General features: G+C 42.1%; 1 protein-coding gene across 1 annotated transcript in view; it reads right to left on the bottom strand.

Annotated features, from left to right (window-relative positions):
* Nucleotides 1–24,428, bottom strand: part of FAM171B (family with sequence similarity 171 member B) — a 73,121-nt gene extending 48,693 nt beyond the window's left edge. Inside the window, exon 1 of the mRNA XM_074967738.1 lies at nt 24,278–24,428. Within this exon, the coding sequence (XP_074823839.1) occupies nt 24,278–24,428 (151 nt within the window). The remainder of the gene's footprint in view (nt 1–24,277) is intronic.
* Nucleotides 24,429–27,927: the final 3,499 nt, after the last annotated feature.

Genomic DNA, 27,927 nt, shown 5'->3' with positions numbered 1-27,927 from the left:
ACATCTCTTCCTAGCTGCAGCTCCAGCTCCAGGTGTGATTTGGCCTTCCTGATTTCACTCCTGCATGCCCGAGCAATATTTTTATACTCTTCCCTGTTCATTTGTCCAGTCTTCCACTTCTTGTAAGCTTCTTTTTTGTGTTCAAGATCAACAAGGATTTCACTGTTAAGCCAAGCTAGTCGCATGCCATATTTACTATTCTTTCTACACATTGGGATGGTTTGTCCCTGTAACCTCAATAACGATTCTTTAAAATACAGCCAGCTCTCCTGGACTCCTTTCCCCCTCATGTTATTCTCCCAGGGGATCCTGCCCATCAGTTCCCTGAGGGAGTCAAAGTCTGCTTTTCTGAAGTCCGGGGTCCGTATTCTGCTGCTCTCCTTTCTTCCCTGTGTCAGGATCCTGAACTCGACCATCTCATGGTCACTGCCTCCCAGGTTCCCATTCACTTTTGCTTCCCCTACTAATTCTTCCTGGTTTGTGAGCAGCAGGTCAAGAAGAACTCTGCCCCAGTTGGTTCCTCCAGCACTTGCACCAGGAAATTGTCCCCTACACTTTCCAAAGTGTGTCGGGTGTAGGCTCTGGGCAGCGCTTACCTCAAGCAGCTCCCGGAAGCAGCAGCATGGCCCTGCTCCAGCTCTTACATGGCCAGACAGCTCTGCGTACTGCCCCGTCCGCAGGCACCGCCCCCGCAGCTCCCATTGGCCACAATTCCCAGCCAATGGGAGCTGTGAAGCAGGTGCTTGGGGCCCACTGGCTGCCCCTCTGTGTAGGAACCGGAGGGGGGACATTCCACTGCTTCCGGGAGCCGCACGGAGCCAAGACATGCACGGAACCTGCCTTAGCTCTGTGCGCGGCGCTGTCAACCAGACTTTTAACAGCCCAGTCAGTGGTGCTGACCAGAGCCACCAGGGGCCCTTTTTGACTGGGCATTCTGGTCAAAAAACGGACACCCGGCAACCCTACATAGCAGTGCTCCACATTGGTTTCCCATCCAATTCCAGATCCACTTCAAAGGTCTTAACGCTGAGCTCTAAAGCCATTAAATCTAAAATGGACTTGGAACTAGACATCTCAGTGCTTTCACTTTCCAGGACCTAGCAGCACTATGTTAAAGTGCGCTAGGAAACCTTCAGTGTGCCCCTGCAGGATCTACACAAACCAATCAATGTGCAACACATTAGTGCATTTCAGAAATCACACCCCCATAGCGTGCATTACTGTATGTGTAGGCAAGCCCTAAGGTGACAGAAGCGGTAGAAATCAGAGAGGAAGACAGGACAGAACAATTACTCCAATCATCAAGAAACAACATTATGTTGCAGTGGAGGCTCAAAAATAAGAAAATAAAATTATATTAAAACAAAAGATACCTTCTTCCCCATTCTGTGCACCACTCATTGCAGTTAATTTATTGGAATAAAGCTCTTTCAGTGGAAGACTCCAGAAGGGGAAGCAACTCCGACTGCCTGAGTGTATACCACATAGGGTTTCACTGAACCGCTAAGCCAACATTCTGAAGTTTTAAGGGGCACATATGTTAATTAATTTTTAAAACTACATGTTCCAAAGCATCAGCGGTGGGAGGACGTCACTGAAGACTCCATCAGCCACTATCACAGATGGGCACTTTCAAAATTGCCTTAATTGATTAGCACACATAGAACCAAGGCAAGTCACAGTGCCACACCTTACATGGACTTCAAGCAGCCATTGCTCTTGAGGTTCAAACACTCAGAACTATTTGTTGTAGTCTTTCTGCATATGACAGTCCCCTCGCCTCCTGTTTGTTAGTTTTGAAACTGTCCAAGGTTTGCGTTACACATTACTTTGTTAACACAAGGCTGAATTTACTTCAAAGGATTCTGTTGGGGATCATAGACACACTCATAGGGTTGACACCATCAGAAGAACCATTCAAGTGAATAATTCATTTTGCAGGGTTTATATTCCTATTAGCGGAATGATCTGATGGAGGCATCTTCAGAACCAGGACACTTACTTGCAACCCAGGCATGGCCAGTAGCCAGAGTATTTTTAGTAGCCGGAGTATATGTCTGAAAGCCTGAAATTCCTCTGTGCTAATCCTGGCTGTGCTACTGACTTACTCTGGGAAAGTTTAACCCTGGGAAAGTTACTTAGACCTGATCTACACTACAGTTAGTTCAACACAAGGCAGCTTACTTCAACCTGTGACTATGTAAGTGTCTACACTAAAATTTTGCTGCCGCCGACATAACTGCCCTGCTACGCCGACTTAATAACTCCACCTCCATGAGAGGCACAGTGTCAATGTCCATGTAGTTAGGCTGACCCAGTGTCAGGGTAGACCCTGTGTTGCTTACATCAACTTGCTGGCTTTCAGAAGCTGTCCCACAATGACAGTACAGTCAGTACAAGTGCTCCTGGTGAGGACGCACACCGCCGACACAAGGAGCGTCGTATGGACATGGAAAAGCGATTTAATTACTGTGGCAGCTGTATACTGACGTAAGTCAGGTTGACATAATTTTCTAGTGTAGACATGGTCAAAGGTCTGTATTTATAAAGGTGCAAGCACTGATATGCCAAAAACATGAGCATGAAAGTTATGGGGGGCACGTACATACCTTTGCGAATACAATAACTCTAACTTGTGTGCAGGTATTTTATAGACAAAACCAGAGCATGTAAAGTTTTCATCCTTAGCCTCTATGGTGTGAATGGGGAAAAGAATACTTATCTAGTTCATTAGGGTGTTCTGAGGCTTTACATTTATAGTACACTTTGAAGACATAAAGTGCTATGTATTATTAATGAGTCATACCAAATAAAATCCACAAACAATTAAAAAAGCAGCGTTTGTATATTGACCTTAAATGAGCAATTAACAGAAGATGCTACCCAGATTAGCAATAAAACATTTAACACATTAAATATAGTAAATTAAAGCACTTGATCATTAGAGTTTATTTAAATATTTACTGTGGGACAATAAAAAAGCAGGATTCTTGTAACACTAATACATGAAAGGCACTTTCATGTCTTAAAAGTAAGTCTGTTTCAAAAGAAGCAAAATAATTAGTGCAGAAGGGAGGCCAACATTTTTGGACAATTCATTGCATCTCATAAATAATATACTGGTCCTCATCCTTGCCCTCTTTTCCTCCTACTCACCCTCCTTGATCACCTCATTTTTCTCCAAGAGAAATATCTCTTCTCTCACTCTGCTTTTCATGTTGTTCCTTCACTTGGAACAACTTCCCACCTGTCTACCAACTATCCTCCTCCTTCAAATCCTTGTCAACATCCATTCCATCCTGGGATGTTCTCCTTTGTGCTCTCTCTAAAACCCCATACACCTGAATCATGGCGGTCCTACATATTTACATCTGTGACAGGTTGTAAACTATGGGGAAAGAACCTTGCCCTGTTGTTTCTCTAGAGCACCATGCACACAAATGGAACTACATAAATTATTAATCACAAATGCATCAAATTAAAGTGAACATGTTAAACTAAATCCTTCAAAAACGAGTGCTGTTAACCAGAATCTATAAACCCATCAGATTTCACAAACTAAACAGGATCGAGCCCAGCAGATAATTCCAAGATCCAGAAGAAAACCTAGGGTCCTTAAGAAACCGATGATGGTGAATCAATAGGCAACATTCAGTAATAAACTGAAGTCCCTGTATTGTCCAAAAAGCGCTGCCTCTCATACAAGATGAAAAACTGAGCACCTGACAGTTTATGGCTATTAAAGATCCCAGAGCACTTTTTATAGCCAGATAAAAAGCTTGAATTTTGTCCTTATTCAGAACATATTGTCCAGACAACGTAAAGACTAGCGATAAAAACAACTTCACCTATTTTGAAGACTTGTCAGTCATTTTATCCACATCTCAGCCACGATTTGATAAATACTTTAACTGCAAAAATGTTAAATTGACTTAGTTGTATAGCTTGGCATACAACTGAAATGAGGATAATATTGTGTTCTTATCTACTGATTTTGCAAAATTAGAAATAAAATAATATTAGAGAGGCAAAATTACTGTGGCTGTATATTCCAGTTCTGTTAGAAACAGAACAATGGTAGTTATGTTCACTATTAACATAAAGAACAGGAGTACTTGTGGCACCTTAGAGACTAACAAATTTAGTTGAGCATAAGCTTTCGTGCTTATGCTTATGCACGAAAGCTTATGCTCTACTAAATCTGTTAGTCTCTAAGGTGCCACAAGTACTCCTGTTCTTTTTGCGGATACAGACTAACACGGCTGCTACTCTGAAACCTGTCATAAAGAATAAAGAAGATAGTAACATTACTTGTTCCTCCATTCTTCCAAAAATGTATTACAAAGTTGATAGTCATTTCAGTGCCTCTCCTTGCAGGAAAGTATTTACTGACATCTCTGCAGTCTAAATAAACAAACATTACAAAAAATTTCAGGGTAACAATATCATCAGGTCATCTGTGCTCTGAAACAACTTTTTCAAAATGAAAATTTTATTTCTATAAGAGATCTTGGTCATATTTTTCAAAAATAGGAGCCTAAAATTAGGCCCCTAAATCCGTATTTAGGCAGCTAAATAAGTAGCCTAATTTTCAAAGTGCTGAGCACTCAGAATTCCCACTGAAGTCAATGAGAGCAGCTGGCTGATCAGCACTTTTGAAAAAACATGCTACTTCTTTAGCTGCCTAAAAATATGAATTTAGGAACCAAATTTTAGGCTTTGGTTTTTGCAAATCTGATGCCAAATTTCAGTCCTTCAAATTCAGATGATTCCAGTGAAGGCCTTGACTAACCAAGCCTTAATTTGGCCATGGACACTGATGAATTATTTTAATCTCCACTATTTTGGAAGCTGATGTGAAATATAAACTAATTCTTGGAATTTTGGAAATTTCCCATTCTTTAGAATTACTCTAGAATACATATTCCACAAATACATCAGCTAACCAATGATATTATATGTCTCTATAAATTTATCTCCAAGTAACAGCACTCAGACACACACAGGTTTCAGAATAGCAGCCGTGTTAGTCTGTATTCGCAAAAAGAAAAGGAATACTTGTGGCACCTTCATGAGCTGTAGCTCACGAAAGCTTATGCTCAAATAAATCTGTTAGTCTCTAAGGCGCCACAAGTACTCCTTTTCTTTTTGCAGACACACATAGAAACCCTTTTATTACTTGCACTCATTTTAGTGGTCTAGAAAAGATTGATGATTTTATATCTAATCTCTCAGAAAACCACCACATTAAGCTTAGACAGCCAGCTACAGAGAACAATATCTGCAGTATAAAATTAACAGTTCCTCACAAATAAGACCGAAGCAAAATAAGTTAATATCTGAAAAATAATTAGAATGCTACAAAGTAGCTAAACTCGCTGAACATCAGAATTAAAGTGACCTAATTTTAATAAAATACAGAAAAACATCTATTGCTTAGGCACATTAACCTTTCACTTCCCATACAAAGTCATAAATATGAGAAACAGAGAGAATGCATGCATTATTTACTGCAAAACCTTTCCAGTACCAGCAGCTTGGTAACCCAGCCAATACTAGTAAGGCTTTGGAGCAAGATCTCAATCTGAACACTCAGTAAAACAGCCCGGAAGGCCCTTCTAGAAATAGGGACAAAGGCCAAATGTCAAATTAAGGCCCTGATCCTGCAAACTTCCATTAATTTTACACTCATTAGTAGTTCCACTGACTTCAAAGAGACTCCTCATGCTTGCAAATTAAGGAATAAACATTTGCAGGCTTGGGACCTAACATACCACACTGCATTACCTGCTCTAAATTCAAGACGACACACAGTGCATAAGTGGATGAATTTGAATTTACTACAGAAGGAAAAAAATGAGGGCCTGCTTAATAATAATAATTTTAAACGTCTGAAGTGCTGACTGCCAAGTTGATCCAAGCTCTGCAAAAGCCATTAAAAAGCAGCAACATTCATCACCGAATACATAATATCTAAATCTAATGAAATATTTAGAAGCCAATGTGGTTATTTACATGAAACATTTACTGATTTATAGGCCCTAATCACATTATTCTTTTAACATTCTTTACCAAATTTTTCATATAGAAATAGTCAGAAGGAAAAAAGCAACTGAAAAATACACTACTACCAGAGTTAAATTGCTAAGAACAGTTCCAGCTATATAAGCTTATTCAAAACAATCTTTACATGGCCTGTCTAAAAGCAGTAGTTCTAGAGATATTATGAAAGATAATTTCCAAAAGTTCATTAATTCCTGGAAGCTTCATCATATGTTTAGTACCAAGTTTACATATTAGCCTAATTTGGTTTTAACTGCAACTCCCCCTCCTCTCCCAGGAGAATTCTTCTTCAGGAAACCTAAAAACGTGAAAAATACTGAATACTGCTCTCTCTAACTTCAGGGTCTACAATCATTTGAAGACCTGAGGAAGAACCCTTTGTAAGCTCGAAAGTGTGCACCTTCCGTCAGCCTGGTGCACTAAAAGACATGACCTTACTGACTTTGTTTCTCTCATATGCCGGGACCAACACTGCTACAACAACACTGCAAACCACCATTTAAAGGGAGAAGTGACAATCTGAACGTCTTTAAATTGACTAATATTTTGAAAAATAAAAAAATAGAATTTCACCTTTTTAAAAAGCATGCATAGTGAGACACTTTGGGGAATACATGCCCAATGATAGATTCTACTTGGTATTATGAACACTATTTGTATTTGTAACAATCATTGTGAATCAGATCATCCATTTGCAGGAAGAACTTGGCAGGTAGTTCGAAGCTATGTCTGACCGATAGTAATCTGACACTGCGATCACCACTAACTGTCAGCGCACCTCTCATTTTGGTATCCCTGTGCTGGAGGGCTGGGGCAAGCTCGGCAGGCAGATGCAGAAATGTAGCCTTTTGCATCCAAAAAGTGCCATGCGGGTTTGTGGGATTTAAAAAAAAAAAAAAAAAAAGGCATGAAATTATGGGCTATGTATGGCATTATGGGATGGAGAAAGTTGTGTGCTGAAAACTTGATCCCTAGCTCCCAGAGATCCTGGGTGACTCATTTCTATCCCACAACAAATTGTGAAAAGTTTCCAAAAGGCATTTGCACCTGACTGCCATGCATGATGCACTGGGACATCGACTTGGGGTGCACTGCACTTTGCATCAACAGACGTACACCTGTTCAGTACACACAGCGCTGATGCAAGCAGCCACATGGGCATGAGCAATATACCAACTTTGATAGATGTACACCAACATAACTTGCACTGATCAAAGTTTGAAGTATAGACAAGGCCTTAAGAGTAAAGACACCGTGCTTAAATTCCTTTGCTAAGCCTGAATTCCTTTCTTTCTTGCCACATTGTCTCTAAAGGGACTAAACTAGAAGTCCAGGGAGTCCACAATCAAGGTGGAGCTCTGGAGGAGCACATGTAAGCAATTGGGCAGGGGGGAGAGGAGCGCTGGGCGGTGACAGACACCATTTTGGGTCTCTGGCTCCTGAGTAGTGGCCCCCGACATCTCAATGAAGGGCATCAGACAGGATGTTTGAGCTTATCTTAAGAACCCTGAGCGAGAAACTGTGACTAAACTCTATCCAGACGCAGTTGGCTTGGAAATGACTGGGTCCATTCACAACTAACTGGTGACCATACAGCATGGTTCTGGGCCAAGTTATAAGAATGCCAACCTTTTAATTATGTTTCTAGTAAATTAGCAAATGTGAGGGAGAAATACCTGAACTTCTGTAGAAGTACAGTATCCCATGCTGTACCTTACATAAGTATTTCATCCTTTCCGTCAGCAGCGACAATGAATAGCTAAAAGTACTCACCGGCTAAGATAGGTGATATTTCACCAGGAGGGTACTGAAGCACTGGAATGGGTTACCTTGGGAGGTGGTGGAATCTCCATCCTTAGAGGTTTTTAAGGCCCGGCTTGACAAAGCCTTGGCTCGGATGATTTAGTTGGTGTTGGTCCTGCTTTGAGCAAGGGATTGGACTAGATGACCTCCTGAGGTCTCTTCCAACTCTAATCTTCTATGATTCTATAGCAATTCTGCCTATTTTGCATTAGATACACACTCACAGATAATGGTCTTGTGCTTTGACAATCAGAGTGAAATTCCATTAAAAAACCAAACCAAACCAAACAAAATAAAAAAAACCACCTCATGGAAACAGTGAGATTACAAAGTCAAGCACTCAAAAATCAGGAAGTGTCACTAGTAAAGTTGCCCCCCTGTATATATGCATTATGATTCAATCTTTAACAACACAATCGTATCCTTTATTTTCCATTACACCACTGCCTCATTTAGTGCACAGAATGAAAACTGGGTCTGGTTTTATATATGTCTTGGGGATATGGAACATATTTTAGTAATCTCATGAGTTACCACAAATTTTATTACAGTGTTATTCAGTTATTTGTGTAGTCTTCACTTTATCAAAATCTCTATACTTTATCCAGTACATAAACTCTAGGTACATGACTGTGAAGTTATGCCCAGCATTTTAGTTACCGTAGTAATTTTGCTTTTGCTTTTTGATGTAACTCTTAAGTGCCACAGTTAGATATCCAGCTGCATGAGTTTTAGAACTTTGGCTATTATGATACACAGAAGATTCACCCTCCTGAGTGCAAAGACGCAAAATGAAGGACAAAAGAAAAACTATGATCCAGGGAGCTTTCAATTACACAGGAATCATTTCTTCAGCACAAACAACATTTTCTGTAACCTTACTTAAATGGCTCAGCATTTCTGATGTAAATAATTAACCATATTACAGCAACAATTAAATAAGACCAGTTAGGTGTGGGATAAGAAATTCATGTCCTGGACCGTTAAGAGAAGCTGATCTAAAGTACTTTAATGAGCAAGTTCTGCCATCACAATCTGTAAAACATACTGACAGAGAAAATCTCTGTACATATACTTCAAAGGATTGTTTTTAAAAGGTGGCTTTTTCTCCTCCAGTCCCCTGCAGTTGCTACCTTTAAATCTGAGCTTTTATTTTTATACTGAATGACAATACAAGTCTATCTTGTAATGAAGCGGATGGTATTATGAAGGAGTATCAAAAATATAATCCCCTATATAACATTTTGGGGCATTATAATAGTCTTGCATCAGAATGCTGTACAGATACTAGCTTCAATATCTTGAAAAAGTTTTGACAAATGGTTGTTTCATAAATGGCATTCCTGTTATGAACGGTATGTATTTCCTTCTGACGATCTTCACAGAACCATAGAAGTTAGACGTGGAATGGAGCTATTAAATCAGCTAGTCCCATCTTCCTGCCAATGCAGAGTTGCTTCTATAGCATATTTCCTAATATTGTCCACTGTGACATTTCTTTGTCCACCGAAGCATTTTCTTTGGGGGACAATTCCACACCTCAATAATCTTATAACATGTCTTTTTCTTACTATCATATTATGGGAGTGTTTTTCAGCATGGTACAGGGTTTGGTCTAGACTGATTTTCATTAGCACTACTGGGTGTCAGGGTGGATAAAAGTGGATGATTTAACAACAATGGACTTCTTTATGTTAAATGAAACACGTTTTTTTTAAAAATAATCCTATTTAAAATTAAATTTGAAATTGACAACCTATGTTAAGACCTGTATTTATAATCCATTAAAATCATTTAAATTATGTATTAAAAAACCCAAATATTAACCAATGCATGTCTGTTGCCAAGATTTAAAGAAAGGCACCACGGAGGGAGGGGAGCTGATAAAGGGCTGCTGGTGGGTGCTCAGCACCCACCATTTTTCCCCAGGGGTGCTCCAGCCCCAGAGCACCCACGGAGTCAGCGCCTATGAAACATTAGATGTGAGAGGATGAGATCTACATGTTCTATAATCTTGAAGGACAGAAATTATCAGTTCAATTCACTAGCTACAGATACTCCCTACAGTTAATAATTTGTTTTGTTTTAAATGTAAAACATGTTTTGATAAACTTTTTCTTTCTTATGTATACAGGTCACTTACAGTATAATTTAATACAATAATTAATACGCTGTTTTTGTGAATTTAATTGAATTTGAAGAGGTAGCTGTTGGTCTGTGCTGTGCTGACACAGATATGCTCTAATAAATTTGTTAGTCTCTAAGGTGCCAAAAGTACTCCTGTTCTTTTTACAGATATATCTGTTTCTCAGACCACATCTATAGTATGGGGACTACTGCAACAAAGCTACAGTGCTGTAGCCATGCTAGCATAACCCCAGAGTGCAGACAGAGCCTACAGCGACAGAAGGGTATTTTTTCGTTGCTATACCTCCCCTAGCAATGATAGCTCAGGTCGACGGGAAGCATTCTTCCATCAACCTCTCTGCATCTACATCAGGGATTAGGCTGACACAGCTACAGAGCTTAGGGGTAGGGATTTTTCACACCCCTAAGCAAAGCAGCTATCTGTATCTAAATCTTAAATGTATACCTCTCCTCACACTTTCTCTAGGACAACTGAGACACCAAGGGGTAGGAGGGACACACAGTAAAGCAGAAACGTAAAACAGAGAGTAACAGTGCTTCACTTCATTGCATTACCGAGTATGCCAATTTAAATAAAAGTGACTTAGCGCTGTAGGGACAGTGCACTAACGTATGGTGCCTTGTGAAAATCAGAATTCAGAGCTAGCGGCAAGTTCCATGCTTCCTTGGGGAAAAGGGATAGAGAGAAGGAAAGCTGCAAGAGTGACACTAATGAATTCTGGAGGGAGTAGCTTTCAGAATCTTTCTAGACCAGAGAATGCTGCTGTGATGCAGCACTTTTCGGGGAGGGATCACAGGGAAAGGAGGGAGCTCACAGAGGAATCCCAACAGTGAATGCAAGTTAAGGATTCCTGAGCAATCTAGGTGGGGAAAAAAGGGTAATGCCACCCACACCAAAACTCTTGCTAACTCGGGATGTGGAAGATCCAAGTCTGATTCCTTGCGGCACCACAGGCTTCCTGCTGACCTTGAGTCAGTCACTTAGTCTCTGTGCCTAAGTTCCCCATCTATAAAATGTGGATTATAGTTAGGGCCCTACCAAATTCACAGTCCATTTTGATCAATTTCACGGCCAGATGGTTTTTAAATTGGTCAAGTTCACATTTTCAGATGTTTACATCTGAAATTTCATGGTGTTGTAACTGTAGAGGTCCCAACCCAAAAGGTACCCGGAGGTGGGTCTGTTCTCCCCACCTTTGCTCCCACCTCAGCAGCCCTGCAGGGGAAAGACAAGTCCTTTCCCTCCCCAGCCTGGTGGGGGGACTTGTAACTCGGAGCCCCCTGGCTGGGGCGTTCCCAGCAGCACAGGGGAGATCAGATTTCACAGGAAAGATCTTATTTCACAGTCCGTGACATGTTTTTCATGGTCATGAAATTGGTAGGGCCCTAATTGTTGTGTTTCCCTACCTCGCAGGGCTAGATACATCTCCAGTAGAATCTGGAATCTATTTTGAATAAACTTGCCTCTCTCAAATCTCAGCCTTAGTCTTCAGAAGTGATACCAGTCAGCTCTGTGTTTTTGGAGAACCAGGGCACAGTATCTACCTTGTCTGACTCATGAAAGACACCACCCCACCACCAGTCTCTTCCTGAACCAACACCGATCAGAGAAAAGAGGGGCTTTCAGAGAGCAATGAAGGGCAGATGGGAGACAAACCTAGACCCCTCCTGACAAGGGTGACAAGATTAAGACATCTCCATTAGCATACAAAATGGAAAAAAGAGACAACTCCCCTAGCCTCATCTGCATGAAAGATGGGAGAGGGAGAATATCAATTTATATACAGAATGGAGAACAAAGAACCGCACTGAACTCTGGGACCAGAAAAGCAGGGACGCACTGCATCATGGGAATCTCTGCTCCAGATGTTAATGAACCTACGCCTGCACACACCCAGCTCAGCAATTATCAGACCAATTCTAGTAGTAAATCCTTGATTGATATCCAAAATACTGAAGCAGCCTAGCTGCATTGTGAGCTCCCTGGAAGAAAACACCACCCATAGCCAAGAGTGATCAGCTCCTATTGTCTAGCCTAAAGAAAACTCTTTAAGTCATCAGATTACGTATAAACAAATCTAGTGTTCTCCCTTGAACCAATGTATTTTCTCTACAAAAACGCCTACCTATGCCCAAGTAAGTGTTCTGATGCTTAGATCCAAACTATGCATGAGTTCCACTAGGAATCCATCTTCTCCTGACTGATCGTGCTGGGGGCTCTGCCTGTCTCCAGCACTCAGGACCCTGAGCTACCACCATCACCTGGGAACCCCGACCAGTTCAAGCCTCATGGAGTGGGTGAGATCCCCCTCTTTCTCTTTCTCTGTTTTCCTTTCTACCTTAGGTATTACATTATTAAAGGTTATGCTATGTTGGTTTATCCCTCCTTGTGTAGTTATCACTATTATTCAATAAATAACTTTTATGGTTAAGCTGGTTGCTTCTCTTTCTCTCTCTCTCTGCACTTTACTCTTTTGGGTTTTAGCTTCCCCCATTTACTCTGCAGCAACGCCTCTTTTACCTAAGCTAAAGATCCTTGTAGCACCCCAAAATACTGTGGGGTTTGCTTATCAAGTGGATTACTACCAGTACAATCGTGATGTGAAAGTGGGATAGGGACGTGTTAAACCTGTGGCACATAAGGGGGTCTGGGGCAGGTGAAAGTGCTGCTCAGACCACCCTATTGAGTCCAGGAGCACATAAGGATGACAGCTTGAAGGTGCTGCTTAACCCAGCCCACTGAGTACAGGGACATATAAGGAGATCAGGTTGAGAATGCTGATTGACCCGGTCCTCTCAGACTTGCTCTGTTAGTGTGTGTGTGCCCGCATATTCATCTAGTTCTAGGGCTGGAGGAACCCAGCCCCAGTGAACCTAGGTCCTGCAGAATAGCTCCACTGGGAGAGGACTTGCAGAAAGAAGGAGCAGAGCTCCATATGAACACACAAGTGAAACAAGCAGTACATTTATAGAATTACAGAACCCCCCCTGCCCTCCAAAGAGCAACCCTAATAAATGAGCATACCCCAAATTAACAGGCATATCTGGTAACAGAAGTTTTCCTCTACTAACAACTAATTCATAGATAAAACACACTGCAGATCCCTGATGGCACCACTCAATAGCTGTATTACAAATCCTGACACTGCCCTCTTTCAGACTTACAGCAATTTTAGTAGAAGCTGACATATTGGTTGGCCACTGATGATTTAGTGCCTGCCAACGTCTTACCAAAAATTAACAGAAACCAATAAAAAGAACAGCAGAAACTACAACCATTTGGCTACATTCACATATTGCCATCTGACAAACTAAACTGCAAGCTCTTCAGGGCTGAATCAGAGGTTCCATTTCCCAATTCCGCACTCTAACCACTCAACACTTCTTCCGCCCAATTACCTCCTTGCTCTTCACTGAGGAAATTAATGCCAATTTGGGCTTCTTGAATCACATTGGAACACTGGTGCTACTACTGTTCAGTATGATGGTCCTCAAATTTTCAGTACAACTGAATTGTTTATAATAATTCTCCTTTCTTTCTCCCCTCACTACTTCACTGTCACAGATTGCTTACATCTCCTACCAACTTTCCCTTCTCAAATATTGATTTTTTGTTTCAGTTTTTGGGTTTACCTTTCCCATGATTGCTCCTGACAGCTGAGCAATCACCCTTCATAAAACACACAGAAAATAAGCCTCCCTCCACATATATTTCCTCTTCTCCATTATATGTTCCTGTCTCATATTCCACCTGTCATATCACCTCTCAATTTCTTCCCTAACTTAGTTTCATATCATCTTATCTCGTTCCTTTATTGCACTATTCTCCTGTCTCCAGTCTACTGGGTTTTATAGTTTCATCCAATCTCCTCCTGTGCTGTGCTACTATAGTCACTGACAATTATCTTCTCTTGCCATTTCTAATAACTTGAGTGCTCTGAACACGGGTCCTGAATAAATGGAAAACCACTATATATAAAATTGTGTTTCCCCCCTCTACTTACTTAAGAAACTAGAACTAAAAATGCCAGCAAGAATCGTATTTTAGAGAATAGCAATGAGCTTCCACACAACAATGTGTGTTCAGAACTTGTTTCTGGAGGCAGCAGGGGTTAGTACCTTGCATTGTGTTCAGTGACATCTTCTGTCTGGGGTGAGAACTGTACCGAACTTCGGTAATTCCACTTGAAACCAGGTGCAGATTTGCCAAAAGGTTCATGTTATTTATCTGGAAATGCATATTGGTGCCTATCTTCAACTGCCTTGGCACCCTACATTCCTAAACGCTACACAAAAACAAAACACTAGCCTTTTAACTCAGGGCTGCAAGGCACCCTCCCCCACCCCATAATAAATTTAAAAAACCCACAATTCCTGATTTAATCAGTAATCTTTCAAAGGCTTGAATATATAAGTCTTATCACACTGCACTCGGACACTGGCTAAACTCTGGCTCCAATGACCCTCCATTGAAAAAGCCAAGCTGCCAGTGGAAAGTTTAACCCCAGAAATGACGGCAAGAGACAATGGATCTTAATTTCTGTGATAGGAATTATGCAGGCTGGCTGCACCAATAGTCCCTAATTTGACAGCCCTGACCTCATGAGCAAGGCCCCATGTCCTATGCAATTATGCAGCCAGGAAAACGGCTGCACAATTTCCTTCTTTCTACAGATGCTTTCTACACCCTTAAGAAACCAATCCGAAGAGAGATCTGTCCTTTTGAGAATGTGCTACCAATTTTTTTCAAAATATTTAATTTGGGAGTATAAGGATGCCTGACAGGGTGGGGCTGAGGAGGGAAAGCCGGAGCAGGAGCCCAGAACAAACTATGGAGGCAAACAGAATGGCTATAGAGTTGAGCTGCCATATAGGAAGCAGCAACCTGTGGGTAGCTACACAGTCAATTCAATAAGACTTTGTTGGTATGACAAGCAGGCTGGTTTGATTTAAATCAGCCAGCAAGAAACATGATTTAAACCATTGATTTTAATCATGGTTTGCAACTGAACTTTTCAGTTATTTTCCTAAAGAAAGGTTGATTCTCATTGGTTGATAATCATTAAATCATTAAAAGAAAAGGAGTACTTGTGGCACCTTAGAGACTGAGCATAAGCTTTCGTGAGCTACAGCTCACTTCATCGGATGCAAATAAATTGGTTAGTCTCTAAGGTGCCACAAGTACTCCTTTTCTTTTTGCAAATACAGACTAACACGGCTGTTACTCTGAAACCTGTCATTAAATCATTGCAATCTAGTACTTCTTTTTGCTAACCTGAAGGATACACTATATTGATACACATTTGTTTCAGCAATTACATAGCTTAACATATATTTATTCATATTCTTAATTGTTACTTTTTTATTATGTTAGAAAATGGTGAATGATGTGTTACTATTTACTAGATTTGCGTCAAACTATTTGGATGGAAATAGGAATTAAATTAAAAACGCACAAATGCATTTTAAATTTAGTTTTACTGAACTGTTAAACAATCTTAAGTGTGCTGGACACGTAAGGGGAAAAAAGTTAATCAAAACGTGTTTTACATTTAAAACTAACTGATTTATTAAGCAAAGGAGGTATTCTCTGTAGTTAGTGAATTGAAATTATTGTTTCTGCTCACCCTTTAGAACTAGTAGAGCACATCCTCTCACACCTAACTTGTATTCATTGATTGGAAAGGAAAAACAAGCTTTCCTACCTCTTCAACTTCCAATGAGAGTCTCAGTTCTGAATGGACTAGTCTGCAAAAAACTGTCAAAAGCTATTTTAGAACTTCAGAAAACACTGGTTCTAGTTGCTTAGCCAGTAACTTCCATCAGTTCAGTAGTCTGACTTGCTTTAAAACTTTGGCAACAAATATGAACTGTTTAATGTTATTTTTGTGTAATTTAAATTTAATTTAAATTTAAATAGATTCTAATACACTTAGGCCTTAACATCAGTTATCATAAGTCCATTTAAAATTTAATTTGAAATTATTTTTAAAAACAAAAGTATTTTTAAATAATCTCATATAAATCAAAAAGACTTTGTGATGCATGGCTAGAAAGGGTTACACATCCCGCAAAATAAATGGCTCAAATTCAACCCTTAAAGACATGTGGAAAGATAATGTTTGTGGTTTTGCGTATTTACATGTATATGGGTAATGGTCAACAATGTAATCAACAGTCCCTGTTTATGCTGTATTCTGATAATTCAGGTATCAAAAGAACACCCTAGCATTTAAATGAATTGTAAATATGGGATCTCTCTATATTCATCTCTCTTTGAAATGTATAGCAAATCATCTGTGAATGGTGGAGGAACAAGCCAATCATCGTATGTTAATTATATAGCAAAGTACAGGTGATGGATCTCCTTCAAAGTCATCCGAATTATCTTTTGTTCCCAAGGAACTCCCAACTTGTCAAAGAGGACATGAAATTGTATAAAATATCCTTGGGTCCCGATTCTGTCATCTCAGATCTGCTTGAGACTTCATACAGGGGAAGCTTATGCATAAGGACTGAGATTCCAGTCCTAAATTGGAACACCCTGCAATGACTTCGGACTGTAACTATGAACTATTTCTGAAAGAACTCTTTGCAACTACAAAGCTCACCATCTCTGCTATGAATCTGAACCTCAATGAATTGAACTCACATCCGTTATGCATATTAATCTTTTAACCATACTTTCTCTCTGTTTTTTTAAATAAATTTTAGTTTAGTTAATAAGAATTATCTGTAGCGTGTATTTGGGTAAGATCTGAAACATTAATTAACCTGGGAGGTAACGTGTCTGATCCTTTCGGATTGGTAGAACCTTTTCTTTTTTATGATGAAATAAGATGAAATAAGATTTTCAGAAATCATCATATTTGACTTAGGTACCTGGATGGCGGCCTGAGGCCGGATCACTTTAAGGGAACTGTGTTGTTTGCCTCCTGAATAACCAGTGAGGTAATTAAGAAGCTGTTTTATGCTGGTTTAGTAAATCTAAGTATTGGACTATCCACCAGCTTTTGGGGGATTTTCTGCCCCATTCTATAAAGTTCATCCTAATTGAGTGACCTCAGCTGGCCCCCACTAGGACCCTGGTCACAGACATATTTAAAAAAAAAAATCAATTAGATTTATCCACCTGCTGACAAGCTACACAAGTGTTTCCAACGTGTAAGAAAAAGATGGATCCCTTTTCAGATATTTCTCAGAGTCAAACTGGACCCATCCTAGAAAGGGGTGGACACTGTGTTTGGAGTTTGATTCAGTCCATTTGTTGTTACTGTCCATTCCTGAACCAGAAGTATATTGCTATGCCATGCAATGCCATCTTTTTTTTTCCTTCCAGGCTCAGCCACAGTGTTTTATTAGTCGGTTGTTGATGAGATGTCTTACGAATCCTGACCATTGGAAGGAATGTCTTTCTTGTGCTTCCTTGTATCTGGGACACTGGAGTACAAAGTGTTGCTTTATCTCAACATTTCCTCTGCCACATTGTCTCCTCTCTGGATTTAAATGATTTTGTGCCTCCCATATTCCTCCTCTATTTACTGATCATTGACTAAATTTTTAGTGAGAGTCTGCTGTGGTGATGTAATGTGATGGTTCTGTACAGGTGTCTAACAGTCAAGCTTGTGGTTATTTTTTGATTTACTCTCCCAAGTGACTCATAAATTAGTGTGATAGATGCTGTTCTAACAATGAGCATTTCTGGTTTTGATAGCTTGCTCTGGTGGTCAGGGGGTTCGAGTTGTTGAGCCTTAGGAATTATGACAAGTGGGAATGCACTGTGTTTTCATTTGAATCTATTTTTTGATTTTGTGGTGGAAGGAGTATTTACCACTTTGGTTGAGATATCACTAGAAGCTGAATATTGTTTTCCACATGTTAATTAGTTGAGGGAATTGGCTCAGTTCTGCTCTGGCCCGCCTCTCTCCCTGGGCTTCAGAGCCTGAGTGCAACTTCAAAGCACTATTTACACAGCTATTTTTAGAGTGAAAGCCCCACTAGCTCAAGGCTGTAGACTGGTCTGCGATGCTCAGTTCTGTAGCTTGTGTAGAGGTACCGTTAGAGCCCAAATTTCTTGTCTTGCAGTGTGACTGGAAGGTTCTTTCTTTTTAACTCTCTGCTCTAAGGCTGAGGGGATGGCCTGCAGTGGACAGACATATGGCCAGTCCTTTGTTTGTTCATTCTGTGATTTCTCATGAATAGGGTAGGCACACATGACTGGGACGGGTGCCTGTAGTTGATTTTTGAAAGCTGAACAAACTAATAACAGTTAAAGTATGTTAAAAGAACATTTTTTAGATTGCGAAGTCAAGCAATCAAAACTCAGAGCCAGAATTAAGGTTACCTGTGCAACCTCAATTCACCCCCCGACCCACCTTGTGCAATATGAGATAGTCTTTAAATATAGTACTATTATTTTCCCCACAGAAGCCCTCATTTATTGCACAGAATAGACCATGCTGTGGGGATGAAACAGATATTTATTTTTATCCTTATCATTCAATTAGTGGCCCGACTCATTTACTGCACATCATCCAAAGTCTGTATTCTACAGAATTTTTCATTTTCTCAACATCGTCAGAGTAACAGAGTGCCTCACAAACATTAATTAATTGACCTCCATATCTGCCTTGCAAGGTAAGAGATTATCCCCATTTTACAAATGGGGAAACTGAGACAAATCTTTGCCTGAGATCAAAGCCATGGGTAGAACTCTCAGTCCTGAGCTCATTCCCCCAGACCTCACTTCCTTTCTGACAGAGATGTTGAGCATTCACAGCTCCCACTGACTTCAGTTGCAGTGCTCAGCATTTCTACAGATCTGACCCCAGGTGTCTCAAGTTGGGCACACAGAAAATGAGAAACACACAAAATCTTTGGAGCAGAGACAATCTTTCTGGGTTGTATTTGTACAGCACCGAGGAGAGTCCTGGTCTATTACTCGGGCTTCTAGGTGTTACTGCAATTGAAATAAATAATATTATGAGTGGCCATCTGCCAAAATAATGGTTCAAGTAGCGAACTCAGCATCACATAGGAAATCTGTGACAGAGGGAGAGAGATAAGCCATAAGCTCCATCCCTCTCTCTTCCTGTTAGGCCTGTGACTTGTTCTCTACACATTTTCTAACTTATAGAGCAAATAAGGGAGGAACCTTACAAACAGCCTCATTCACTTATATAACCCTTATTGATTCCCTGAATACTACCCATCCTGTGCACACTGCAGCAATATGAACATATGTTTACCATAGTTCTTTAATATAATTCTTTAGGTTTTTTTAAAGAGGAAAAAAGTAAAATACAAATTCTATTATACACAACCATACATTTGTATGGTGAGCTTAAACACAAATGGAAGCTTACAAGAAGTGGAAACTTGGACAGATGACTAGGGAGGAGTATAAAAACATTGCTCGAGCATGCAGGGGTAATCAGGAAGGCTAAAGCACAATTTGAGTTGCAGGTAGCAAGGGATGTGAAAGGTAACAAGGAGGGTTTCTACAGGTATGTTAGCAACAAGAAGATGGTCAAGGAAAGTGGGACCCTTACTGAATGGGGGAGACAACCTAGTGATGTCAATGGGTAGTGATCAACGGCTCAATGTCTAGTTGGCAGCCAGTATCAAGCAGAGTGCCTTAGGAGTTGGTCCTGGGGCCGGTTTTGTTCAACATCTTCATTAATAATCTGGATGATGGGATGGATTGCACCCTCAGCAAGTTCACAAATGACACTAAGGTGGGAGGACAGGTAGATATGCTGGAGGGTAGGGATGGGTCCAGAGAGACCTAGACCGGGGTGGCCAACCTGAGCCTGAGAAGGAGCCAGAATCTACCAATGTATGTTGCCAAAGAGCCACAGTAATATGTCAGCAGCCCCCCCCATCAGCTCCTCCACCCCCATCGAAGCACCTCCTACCCACCGGCAGCCTCACCGATCAGTGTCTCCTGCTCCCTCCCTGCACTTCTCAATTAGCTGTTTTGTGGGGTGCAGGAGGCTCTGGGGCGGAGGAGAGAGGACACTGCAGGCTCAGGGGAGGGACGGGGTAGAGTGAGGGCAGGGCCTGTGGCAGAGCCAGGGGTTGAGCAGTGAGTACTCCTTGGCACACTGGAAAGTTGGTGCCTGTAGCTCCAATCCCGGAGTCAGTGCCTATACAAGGAGCCGCATATTAACTTCTGAAGAGCTGCACGTGGCTCCGGAGCCACAGGTTGGCCACCCCTGACCTCAATAAATTGGAGGATTGGGCCAAAAGAAATCTGATGAGGTTCAATAAGGACAAGTGCAGAGTCCTGCACTTAGGACGGAAGAATCTCATGCACTGCTACAGGCTGGGGACTGACTGGCTAAGCAGCAGTTCTGCAGAAAAGGACCTGGAGATTACAGTGGACCAGAAGCTGGATATGAGTCAGTAGTGTGTCCTTGTTGCCAAGAAGGCCAACAGCATATTGGGCTGCATTAGTAGGAGCATTGCCAGCAGATCGAGGGAAGTGATTATTCCCCTCTATTCGGCACTGGTGAGGCCACATCTGGAGTACTGTGTCCAGTTTTGGGGCCCCCACTACAGAAAGGATGTGGACAAATTGGAGAGTGTTCAGTAGAGGACAACAAAAATGATTAGGGGGTTGGGGCACATGACTCACAAGGAAAGGCTGAGGGAACTGGGCTTATTTAGTCTGCAGAAGAGAAGAGTGAGGGGAAATTTGGTAGTAGCCTTCAACTACAAGAAGGGGGGTCCCAGAAAAGATGAAGCGAAGCTATTCTCGGTGGTGGCAGATGACAGATCAAGGACCAATGGTCTCAAGTTGCAGTGGGGAAGGTCTAGATTGGATATTAGGAAAAAACTATTTTACTAGGAGGGTGGTGAAGCACTAGAATGGGTTACCTAGGGAGGTGGTAGAATCTCCATCCTCAGAGGCTTTTAAGGCCCGGCTTGACAAAGCCCTGGCTGGGATGATTTAGTTGGGGTTGGTACTGCTTTGAGCAGGGGGTTGAACTAGATGACCTCCTGAGGTCTCTTCCAACCCTAATCTTCTATGATTCCCAATACCTCCTTTATGTCACATCAGTAGAATCTGAACCCTGAAACTAGAGCACTACAACTCAGGCTTTGACCACTTGAGCTACCAGACTAAATATTTCAATAAAATGCTATTGTGCTAGAGGACAATGGGCCTCTGAAGCCACATGCTTAACCTGGAGTGGTGGTGGTGGTGGAGGGGGTAAAGTAGAACCCAATCCAACTCTCCCCTCTCTCGTTCAGGAGTCTGGGGAAGCTCCTTCCTCCTTCGGTGGAAAGGTTACCAGGGAAACATGATGGGTTGAAGAACACAGCCAAGTCCAGCCCAGTTCTTTTTTTACCTCCTGGAAAGATTGTCTGCTCCTGGGGTTCCCAGTGCAGTGTGTGCTCCTGCTGCAGCAGCATGGGACCAGTGCTTTAGAATGTTCATGTTCAGTTATTCTGCTGCCTGGACATTGCTGGTAATGGAAGTGACAGAAGGAAAATTACCATTTTCAGCAGCTGATAATTCGGCTAAATCTGAACAGAATTTCACAGGACAAAGAAAAGATTTATTTCTGGCCCCAAGGCTTTCTTCTTATTGAATTTCAGTGGCTCATTGTGAACAATTAAGGTGTTAGAGAATCTTGAAAAAATGTCAAAAATGTTATGATAAACAAATCTTATGATAGACAACCTAAATATAAAGCTGGCTACCAAACTGCCTAATTCTCAAGTAAAGAATGATAGTTTAGTCACAGCTATTTAAAAGCAATATATGGTTACATAAATTGGACCAAGATCATTTCTAAAACAGACAACTGGAACAGTAGCTGAAGACTGAGACGCACACTAACAGAGCTGTGAATATATTTAAACAGCACCTAGTCAGTGCATTCAATCACTTTGATGAATGGTAGTTGGCTTGGACTGTCAACAGGAAATGTGCACCAAACTGCCTTAGACCTTTTTTTTTTTTTTTTTTTTTTAAAGCCCAGCCATCAAGAATTTTTATTTAAAATAAAACCAAATAGAATCAGCTAAGAATGTGGTGCCATTTATTTTTCTGTCAAGTCACTCACAGAAAAATAAATGTCTTATACATAAAAAGTTTACCACACAAACCAGTCATATTGACACAATCTTTTAACTTGGGCTAGGGTGAATGGTAAATATTTTCCATTAAAAATTGGGAGGGAAAATACAGGAATTTTTGTTTTTCATCTAAAGCTAAATGACAACAATGCAGTTTTCAGTTCCCACATCTTAGCCTTTTTTTCTCCCCTTTGCCTACGTTAAAAGGTTTCTGAAAAACAAAAATGTTTTGATTTTCTGTAGAAAAACAAATGTGTGGCATCAAAAAAAATTTTTTTCAACCCCTTTCTCTCTCAAGCTTTCCTGGTATTTGTTTAATTATTTTATTAGCGATTGTAGATGGAAAAGGAACAAATCCCCAGATCTACAACAATAACCATGAATTGTATTCATGTTCAACAGAAACTTTTTCCTTTCTGTATGCATGTTCTAGTGGTTATAAAATAAGTGTTTCCAGCTCTACAATTGACCTATCAGTACAATCAGTCTAACACTTGGACATACTTCACATGGGCTTCATTTCAGCAAAGCACTTAAGCACACGCATAAATTTAAACATATAGTTAGGTCTGCTAGGCAGTATTCAGTACCTGACTGGACTGAACTGAAATGAAGCTAAATCTGTGCTTATTTGCCAAAATGAGACCATGATAATACAAAGGCTTAAATAATGTTTGGACACATTTTGAAATCCTTAGATGAAAGCCAGTATGACAAGTACAAATTTTTTTAGGCTGATTTCGGAAGATAGATGTGTAGAAAAGAGTCTTTTAATCAGAAATATTTTTTTAAAACCGTATTGACTGGTTCCCTGATTCTGCACCTGGGTCTATCTACATGGATTCAATTGCAGGATTGAGACCTTCATTTGTGAAATAACTACATTGTTCTACATTCACAATTGTTGGGAAAATTAACAGATTGTCTTGTTCCACAGAGTGCATGTGAACACAAATGAGCTCACAGATTTTGCCACTCATTTGAGAGATTTAAGAAGCCTACAAATGCATCATCCATTACGTTAATCTAGCGATTACTGCCTGCATATAGGAATTCACCAAGGCACACTTTCCTGAACAGCATTATCCAGCCACTTAAAGGACCATCTCCTGCTATCAGTAGGTCAAAGCAACCACATAGCTGAAGGGATACATTCCTCCCTCCCACCCTACAACAACATGTTATAGTATCCGCACAGTAAAGAGATCCAGCGATAGCAAAGATGGATTCTGTTTAGGTGTTAGGAACTAATACGGATCTACTATCTGCTTCCCTAAAAAACACTTTTTTCGGGCTTCGGAAAAATAAAATGTTCCACTCTTTGCGTAAGCAACTTGAAGCTGTATTTTCACAAATTCAGTCATCACTGAGGTGTCGCAGATCGCAGCCAGCAGAGTGTGTTGGCCAGGAGTGCTAACACAAGCAGTTTAAAACGATGCTGAACCTGCCTCAATCCCAAGCCTGTTTTTCGCACGGCGCAGGATGAAAACACCAGGCGGGGGTGGAGGGGAATAAAGACCACCGGGACACGTAATTTCTCCCAAGCCGCGCAGAAACCTAGATGTATCTTATGGAGACTAATCATGACGCTTTCTTTTCCACTCCCACAAAAATACTGTGTCAGCCTTCCCTTGGGACCAATTTTGTTTTTCAGACAAGAAAAAGCTAAGTCATGGTCTTTTCAGCGCTGGGTGCTGGGACAGCTGCGGAGAAAGGTCCATTCAAAGGCTCCCACGGGCTCTGCCTCCGGGCGAGCCCCAAGTCGGGCAGCTGCTGCTGTGACCTGCCAGGCCAGGCCAGCGAGCCGGGAGAAGGGGGCTGGGAGGGGAAAGGAAGAGCAGCTCCTTCGAGGCGACTTCACGTGCCCCAGAGCCATGAAAGAGGCTTCGCTGGACGTGACCCTGCCCCAGCAACCCGCTCCGCGCAGCGCATGCACAGGCGTGTCCGGGCAGCCCCCGGGGGCAGGGGGAGGGCTCTGCAGGGGAGCGGTGCAACCTCCGGGGGTAGGGGCGAGTGCCCGGCCCCGCACCCGGGGGTCCGGCGGAGGGAGGGCTGGGGCGATCTCCCGGGGGAAGGCGGCAGGTGCGCTCCCGGGCATGGGGCAGCGCCGGTGCCGTCTCCCCGGGGCAGGTGCCCGGGGCGCGAAGCCGCGGCGGGGTAGCGGGGACGGTACCTGCAGTGGCCGCGGAGGGTGCCCCGGGGCGGCTGCGGCTCAGCTCGGCGGGGCTGGTGGCGGCGGCGGCGGGGAGCAGCCGCCCCCGGAGCAGCAGCGCGGCCGCCAGCCCCAGCAGCAGCGAGGGGAAGCACCCGCACAGCCCCGGCATGGCCAGCGGGCAGCGGAGGCATATTGCGGGCGAGGCGGCGAAGGCTGGGGCCGGCAGCTCCCTGCTGCCCGCCCGGCTGCGGCGGCTGCCGGAGGAGGATGGCGGGGCGGGAGGCGGCCCGCGCCCCCTGCACAGACACACGTGACGGAGGGGGAGGGAGCCCAGCGGGGGAGCGCGGCCCGGCTCGCCCCAGCCCCCCACAGGGGCTCGCCGGGCTGCCCCGGCCGGCCGCCGCCGCGCGGGAAGCTGAAGCTGGCAGAGTCTGGCTGGGAGCGGGGATTCGTCGCCAGGGCCCTGCTCCAGCCCTGGCGCCTGTCAGAGCAAGCGGGGGAGGTGCTAAAACACCCGCTCGTGGGGGCGGGGGCGTGTGACCGCAATGGCCCCTTGCAAGGTAGGGAAGCTCTGACTTCCCTGACCGCGCTCAGATCCAAGTGTGAGTTAATACCTGCCCCGCCCCTGTTAAAACCCCCCGGGGGTGTGGGCGACCCTGGGCCTGCCCGCCGCAGCTGAGCTCATCCCCGCTCAGTACACTTCTTGGGAGCCTAAGTCTTCCCCCCGCCCCCTTTACTGCCACTCAATGGGACCTGGCCCCCCAAACAGGCCCACCAGTCACGGCTCAGGTCTAAGCCAAGTACCCTCAGGCCCCCAGCTTGCTACGTCTTTTGGTTTGACAGCAAGTCTTGGGGGTCGGTGGTGTTTTTCTTAAAGTCTCTGCTCCTAGAATCAAGGGATTAAGTGAGACTCTCAGCTTTAGTTTAAAAATTTTTTCTAGGCCTCACCAGTGGGTGGGGGGGGGGGGGGCTTGAATATGTGAAGCAAGTGTATCCTAAAGGTAGGGAAAATAGAAGGCAAATAAAACAAATCCAAAGTTATATTACTGTCTTTAAAAACATCTCCTGAGTTTCAGACTAGGCTCATGATTTTTGAAAACTTGAGGTGGGAATTGGGCAAGTCTTGACTACTAAAGTTACATCTATCCCAATTATTTCCTCTCCCATGAATCCTATCCTGCTTTTTAGATCATACGTGCTATACAGCATCTTGTACAATTAAGAGATTTTTTTGACACTTAATGCTAAGCACTCACTAAGACTAAAATGCAATCATAGAATTGTAGGACTGGAAGGGGCCTCCAAGGGCCCTGTGGTCCAGGACCTGCCCCTGAAGGTAGGACTAAATATTATCGATCTATTAAAAGTATTAGACTGTTTTTTTAAATTTATCATCCAACCCCTTTCCAGTGCACATATTTTATGGAATGCATGCATCTGCTGAAGTGCGCTGTAGCTCACGAAAGTTTATGCTCAAATAAATTTGTTAGTCTCTAAGGTGCCACAAGTACTCCTGTTCTTTTTGCGGATACAGACTAACACGGCTGCTACTCTGAAACCAGAAATTTACAGTTGTACTGGACCTCGTCTAAACTCTGCAATAGCTTAATATAGCCATTGGTGGCCAGGAATCAATGTAGCTACACCATTGCAAACCCCTAAAGGCCTTGATACTGCAAACACACATGCTTAACTTTAAGCATGTGAATAGTCCCATTGGTTTCAATGGAGCTATTTACATGCTTAAAGTTAAAAACATGTTCATGTCTGCAGGATTCTAGTGGAAATGTAGACAAGTGCAAATTGGAGTTTGTGTTGAAATTAATAAATTATGGGCCCCAATCCTGCAGTTGACTACATGGAGGTGGACTGCTGGAAATGTGTAGGGCACAACAGTCCACTTGCCTGCAGTTCATATAACTGGGGCCTAAACACACAGTAGAGAAAGGTACGGGGTGAAGTCCTGGCCCTATTGAAGTGAATGGGAGTTCTGCCATTAACTTCAGCGATGCCAGAATTTCACCCATTGTCTGGGCAGGATCAGTGCTTTCCAAAGTTTATATATTTCATTTTATCTTAAAAAACTTCACCAAAAACGTAATTCTGAACTGTGAGTGCAGGGTTTTTTTGTTTTTTGTTTTTTTTAAAAAGGGCCATACTATAATTTTACAATTATTATTTGCCTTTCAATAAGCAACGGATTAGCCAAATATAGTAGGTTGTAGGGAGATATGGACGTGTCCTTATCTCAGAAACTTCCATAGCGGGGGAGTAAGAGGAAGGGAGAAATATTTGCACAATTGCGCAACAATGAAAGATTTCCCAAACCTAAAAGGGAACTATCAGGTTAAAAATCTTTACACGTTATCAAAACTAAAAGAATTTTCGAAATCTAATTTACTTTTTCTTATTTAATTACTTTAATGTCATTCTCTACAGAACAGTGTAATTAATTCATTGTCATCAATAATGACTTCATAGAGATGAAGGGTTGAAGGAATAAAAATCTAATTTAATTTTAACCAGGGGCGCTGATGGTTTACTGCCACTCCTTTTGGACCTGGAAAATAGACAATTAGTTTGACTCTCCAGATCTCGTGCTCCAGTCTAATATAATGAAGCCCCCACTAATAACTACTTGCTGAATCCAGCTGAGCAGGCATGGGGGAAAATGTGCATCTCTCTGCACCTTAGTCTGCTCCCTTATGATTTCAAATGTTTTTTCACCTTTCCTCGGGAATGGTTGGATTAAATGTGGCATCCCTGCATAGAGTGATGTAAAGATGAGGAACATGGGGCTATAAAAGACTTCCTAGTTCTGTCTGCTACTTGCTTCCCCCTTTGAGCTGATGACTGATGACAGATGGTATGGCCCTGGGAAAATGGTTGGATCCCTTAAGTGTTCATTTCCAAATGTTCTAATATTTGGATTTTTTAGTTGTTTTAATATTTGGGCTTTTAAAAAAGTATTGATTTTTTTAAAAAATAAGTTATTTGGGGTGTTGGTTGGACCCATTCTCCACCTTAAACTTTTTAAACTAAGCTTTTGGTTTACTAACATGCAATTATTAGTTATGTACAAAAATTATGAAATGAATGCTGAAAGACAAAATTGGTTGTTGGAGATGATAGATGGCTTCCAAAGGGGAATAATATTGTATTTAGATGAATTATTGAGGTGGAACTACCTCTGACATATCTACAATTGTTCATTTCCAAAAAAAATTGTATCAGACTTATCTTTTTTTAACCAACCTTGCAAAGATATGAAAGCCAATAATAAAAAATTTGTTTCACTTACCTGAATACTTCTTTTCTCTGAGGTATTATGTCCGGCAGTCCCTTTTAGGGCGTAGCTCCTGCAGTCTTCAGAGCTCTCCCTCAACTACTGCTTAAATTTCAGAAATGATAGTAATTCATCAGTCTTCAAAAGGTTGCAGTAGATGAAACACAAGTTTAGGGCCTGGGTAAAAATGTAGCTGTATCTATACTAGGGGGAAGGCGAAAATGCTACAGATATTCTGAAGGAAGAAGAAGTGGCAAGATTTAAAAACTGCCTGGACGTGAAGATCTAGAGAGAGGGTTTTCTATGCTGTTTTAATGGTTGCCCCTCATTTTGGTCTTTGTCTCACAGGATAAAAATGGTGGCTACATATCAGCTGTCCATC

Source organism: Natator depressus, chromosome 11 (genome assembly GCF_965152275.1).
Source record: "Natator depressus isolate rNatDep1 chromosome 11, rNatDep2.hap1, whole genome shotgun sequence".
Classification (NCBI taxonomy): Eukaryota; Metazoa; Chordata; order Testudines; family Cheloniidae; genus Natator; species Natator depressus.
Note: the sequence above shows the minus strand (reverse complement) of the source record. Positions and strands in the feature narration are given on the sequence as shown.